At 39.7% G+C, this 5,065-nt stretch overlaps 1 protein-coding gene across 12 annotated transcripts; it reads left to right on the top strand.

The window, feature by feature from the left end:
• Positions 1–265: 265 nt before the first annotated feature.
• Positions 266–3,608, top strand: LOC119981791. 12 transcript variants are annotated; one of them, XM_038824962.1, is made up of 9 exons: positions 266–1,276; positions 1,458–1,748; positions 2,088–2,213; positions 2,398–2,478; positions 2,756–2,792; positions 2,881–2,924; positions 3,071–3,142; positions 3,223–3,232; positions 3,264–3,608. In XM_038824962.1, the coding sequence occupies exons 1-5, from the start codon at positions 427–429 to the stop codon at positions 2,782–2,784; spliced, it is 1,377 nt and encodes a 458-aa protein (XP_038680890.1). In that variant the 5' UTR covers positions 266–426; the 3' UTR covers positions 2,785–2,792; positions 2,881–2,924; positions 3,071–3,142; positions 3,223–3,232; positions 3,264–3,608. The 12 variants fall into 12 exon arrangements, with proteins under 12 accessions (XP_038680890.1, XP_038680908.1, XP_038680904.1 ...); XM_038824980.1 differs by having other exon boundaries at positions 3,220–3,232; XM_038824976.1 differs by having other exon boundaries at positions 2,881–2,951.
• The last annotated feature ends 1,457 nt before the right edge of the window (positions 3,609–5,065 follow it).

Genomic DNA, 5,065 nt, shown 5'->3' with positions numbered 1-5,065 from the left:
TTTTCACATAAATAATATATTTAACGTTAATTTGTCATATAGGCAGGTTTAATGTCCAAAAGTACCAAATTCTGCAAAGTTATCAATTTGGGGGGAAAAATGGAAAAAAAATATATATAATTTGGGGAGTATTTGGACGGAAAAATAATTAGAGGGGATTTTCAGAGTTTAAGTCTAAAACAGGGCCCATAATGTAAATGCCTCCAAAATGTTTTTCTTTATTAGTTTATATTTTATACCGCGACACGCGAGCTCGTCATTTTTTTTTGAGAATTGCGGAGAACGAATCTCCGTTCGTTCAGGCCACCGAACACTCATCGGAGCTCATACCGCTGACGACCACACAGGCATTGGCACACTAAACTCTCCGTCGAAGGTTTCCGTCGTAACTGGTTCTCTCCTAAATTATATGGCAGCTCAGTGTTTATGTCCTTGCAATCAATAACAACAATGGTGGTTGTTCAAGCTTCCAAGCTTAGCTTCACAAACCCTTCTCTCTCCTCTACAACATCACTTCAATTTGACGCCCATTCTCTCTCCCTTGCTCTCATCCACTCTGATTCCTCCATCTCTCTCTATCCCTCTCTCTCCCCTCTCTCTCTTACCTCTTTTCCTTCTCCCTCCCCGCAAACCCTAATCCCCCCACCTTCCTCCTCTTCATCTTTTCTCTCTCTCCAGAGTTCTAACCCTAACACTACCCCTCGTGTTCTGTTCATTGTCGCCGGCCCACATAGAGGTGGTTCCCAGATTCTTCTCAGGTTCTATATTGTGCATGAGAGTAAGAACTTGTTCTCTAGGGCACAGGTTGTTTGCACTCAGAAGGGAGTTAGCTTTGAACCCAGATTGGGGGTTCTGCTCGATTTGAATCATGGGCTTTCGGTTAAGCTTGCTGGTGGGATTAATTATTTCGCGTTGTGTTTGAATTCGAGCTCGAAAGTTCTGGTTTTTGGTGTCAAAATGGTTGGTGGGGATGAAATTGGGGTGAAATTGATGAGGTGTGCTGTGATTGAGTGCTGCACTCATGTCTGGTCGATGAGTGTCTCGTTTGGGTTCTTGATTCTGGGGGAGGATAATGGGGTTAGGGTCTTCAATTTGAGGGCACTGGCCAAAGGCAAAGCAAAGAAAGTGAAGTGTTCGATTTCTAATGTGAGTGAAAACCATTGTTTGAATGGGAGACATGATGATGGTAGAGGATCCCCAAACGGGTCTTCAGAGGTCCCTTGCAATGATTTGTCCGATGGGAAGATCAATAAGCTGAGCGCGGCTAAGCAACAGTGTGAGTTTGACAATTTCAGTATCTTCTCCTTGAGTTTATTTTATGAAGATTATTCTGTGGCATCTGTATGCCAATTTCTCTTTTGAGTTTGAAGTTGCTACAATGTCATTCAATATTCGAATATCTAAGAAAATCTTCAGTTTCCATTGCCTTAGAGCTGATTATTTATTTTAATTTGCAGTAGAGCAGAAGTCTATTGGATTCCCCCAGAACTCTATTGAGGTGGGTGAATGCTTTGTAACATTTACAAGAAAGGAGGAAGGCAACTTGCAATCCATGAGAGCATCTGTGAAGGCAGTTTCAGTTCAAGCACTGTCTTCAAAAAAGTTTATCATCTTGGACTCGACTGGAGATTTACATGTCCTGTGTCTGGCAAGCCATGCTTTGGGCTCAAACCTTAATTACCATATGAGGCAGTTGCCTCACGTTGTTAAAGTTCAAAAGCTGGCGATTCTTCCTGATATTTCATCAAGTATTTTACCTATTTTTGTTTGTTCTATTATTCTCCTTAGTTGCTTTCAAGTTGAGCGAGGCTCCATGCCCATTGGCTTTGTGGAGCTTGTTGAATATATTGTGATCATAGGGGGACTGTTGGCATGTGTAGCAATAAGTACAGGAACTGTAGTTTCTGCAATTTAAAGAGTGGGTTTGGCATGAATAGCCTGTCTCAGGGCATGTGGGTGAATTGAAATTAAGAAGTGGATTGTCTTCTAAAATGAAGTTAAAGTTAAAAAATGTAGTGTGTGAGTATTCTTTATGGTATCAGCTTCAATGATTAATGGCCCTGTCCTCATACTGCCTTCATTTGCAGGAACGCCAATTATTTGGGTGTCAGATTTATACCATTCTGTCCATGTTCTGGGTGTGTCTGACATGGGACCCGCCGTGCATAAAAATGATGCCAGTAAATGCAAGGACAAGCTAATGCAAATATCAGGTTTTGCGATCCTCTATTTGATCCTTGAATATATTAACTTCCAATGTTTGTCTGTTTCACATGTAATTATGTGTGTATATATATATATTGGAGAATCAAAAGGAAAATAATGTACTGATGTAGTCTGAATGAGTTTCGTTTTCTTTTGGGGACATGAGTAAAATAATTATGCTCTGCCTGATAGTTATCCAAGCAATATTTGCTGGTGAGAAGATTCAAGATGTTGTGCCTTTGGCTGCTAATGGTATCTTACTTCTTGGGCAAGGTAATATTTGGCTTTCGTCATTGGTAACGTTTTTTTTTTTTAAATGCCACCCAAATTATGAGCATTGCTGTTTTTCTGAGCTCTAACTTTCAGTAAGGCATTAACTTTGGCTTGTCTTTCCCCTTCATAGAAAAATTAAAGCAATTTAATAATGTTGGAGGATGTGTTGAAATTTTGTTGAACCTTTTATCATCTTTTATTTGTTTTTTGATTCCCTTTTAAAATTCTCATTGTCATGCCTAAAACTTTTTGATGATTTATCATTCTTGTTTGGCAGATAACTTATATGTATATGCAATCTCCTGAAGTTACGGGTGAGCATGTTATTTTTTTCTTTCCCCTGTTTTATAGCATGTTATTTGTTTTTTTGTTATTTGACTATTTATGGGATGTGCTCTCCAGGCCACATTTAGATGATTATGAAGGTTAATTAAACTTCTGGACTGGTATTATTCTTAATCTTAAGCCTTAAGGTAGATTTCAATCTTCTGTAATATTTCTCTATGTAGTATGCTGATGTCACCATGTGACCGATTCCAAAATCTTCGTGGCTATTATTTGCTTCGTCACCATGGTTTCTTGTGTTTTATAGCTGAAGGCAAGACCCCAGTTGTCTCCTTCATCTAATAGTTCAAGCGGCCTCGAGAAAACCGAGCTTTTGCAGGTATAGTTCTATTGTTGTAGCTGTTGAAGGCATAATGGTCAAATGATTTTTTGAAGCTGCTTTCTTTCTGTGCGAAGCAGCCTGGAAAAGGTTATGGACTTTTTTTTTTTTTGATAGGAAGGTTATGGACTATTGAGGTAGATGCTTCCTAGCCAAATCCATGAATTATCTTCTCTGCTTTGTCCAAGACTAGCTCCTGGTACTAGTCCACAACGATCAAAGTTGAATCTAGAGCTTATTAACGAAGCACGTTCAATGAGGTAACAATTCGTCTTCCGTGGAGATTGGAGTATTGAGCGATTTGAAAGATTGTTTGGTGTAGTTGATGACATAACAAAATCTTGGATCGTTCGATCAAGTAAAGGTTCTGGTATTATATGTTGGAATGGGTATTGAGATTCAATGAGAATGTAAATGATTGTTCATTGGGATCTGATTAAATCAAATTTGAACTGTGCATTATGCATTATACATTATGCATTATGCATTATTGATGCAGATGGGAGTTGGAATAGGAGTTGCTATGGGTCCAAGTCAGAAGCCCATGAAGCTTCTCTAGAAGCCAAGCCCAGTCCAAGCTAATAGCAATATATGCAACCTGAAGACTGGTAATAGGGCACTTTGGATGATGCTTGAATTTTCGTTCTCTTTATTACTGTTTAGCTTTCCTTCTGAGAGTGATTCTCGACCTATCTTTCATGAGAGTGAATCTCATCTTCCTGAGAGAGAGTCTCAGTTCTTGGTTGTATTTGAGTTATCTGTCTTGTAATTCCTTTGGAATTGTTATCCACATATATATATATCAGCTTTAGTTGGATCAATTTCTTTGTGCTGTTGAAGACCCCTACTCTGCTTGCATCAATTTTGGTATCGGAGCATTAGCGTGTGCTTGCCATGAGTACCACACGCCGCAGCTGGTCATATGACGCAAACAACTTGCACATTGAGCAGCGCCTTGAAGCCCTGGTCCGACGACTGGACCTGTTGTCCGAAAAAGTCGACATTTTATGGGAGCATACTTTTCCTTCTGCCTCTGGTGTTCAAGGTCCATTGCTCCATGAAGATTTTGCGGTGGAGTCCTCCACTCAACTAAAAGGGGGCAGCGTTGAGGATGAGCTTTCTTCTCCAAATGAGGGGTTTAGTACACCTTTTGTTGATGGTGAGAAGGACCGTTTGGAAGCTGCATACACTCGAGGTACCACTCTAACAATAGATCACGGTAAAAAGTTTGAATGTTTTAAGTTACCTTTTGAGTTGCTACCAAGTGCACACAGGGTTTTCGACGAATGGCCTCAACTGGGTATGAAACCTTGTACAATTTCCTTTATGTATTATGTGCAATATGAGGGTCAAAGAGGATTCTTACCCCCTACTTTTGATCCTGGTACACAAGCAAAATGCGATATCCCCAAACGTTGGCTGCAATTCATGAGTATACATGTTGAAGGTCTGCACTTGATAATGCCAATTTCAGAATTTTTAACTGCCATGGAAAATGTTGCAAAAAGTATTTCTCGACGAAAGAACTGTCACGCTACGAACCAGTTTCTAGAGGGTGTTCTAGTGCTAATAGTTTGTGAAGTTGCCTCTTCAAAAGGTTTTCAAGTTTTTAGGACAAAGGACTTAACACAGTTTCTTGGTAGCCGTATTGTTGGGGAGGAAGTAAATTTAGGTGAATTGGGGGTTGAGGTTCTGCAATCTGACACTTATTTTCATTTTCTATTTGGTGGAGAATTAATTACCATGACATTGCTGCTTGTGGGAAAATTCGTAAACTTCGCCTATAGTGGGACTTTCGCATTCTCTTATGATTTGTGCTTTGAAGAGATTGGGGATGAAGTTGATGTTACTGTGACTAAGAAGATAGGGGAGGCGGTCGCATTATTTCTTGACAAGATTGGTGTAATTTTTGCTTTGTTTTGG

This window comes from Tripterygium wilfordii, chromosome 2, assembly GCF_013401445.1.
Source record: "Tripterygium wilfordii isolate XIE 37 chromosome 2, ASM1340144v1, whole genome shotgun sequence".
NCBI lineage: Eukaryota > Viridiplantae > Streptophyta > Magnoliopsida > Celastrales > Celastraceae > Tripterygium > Tripterygium wilfordii.
Note: the sequence above shows the minus strand (reverse complement) of the source record. Positions and strands in the feature narration are given on the sequence as shown.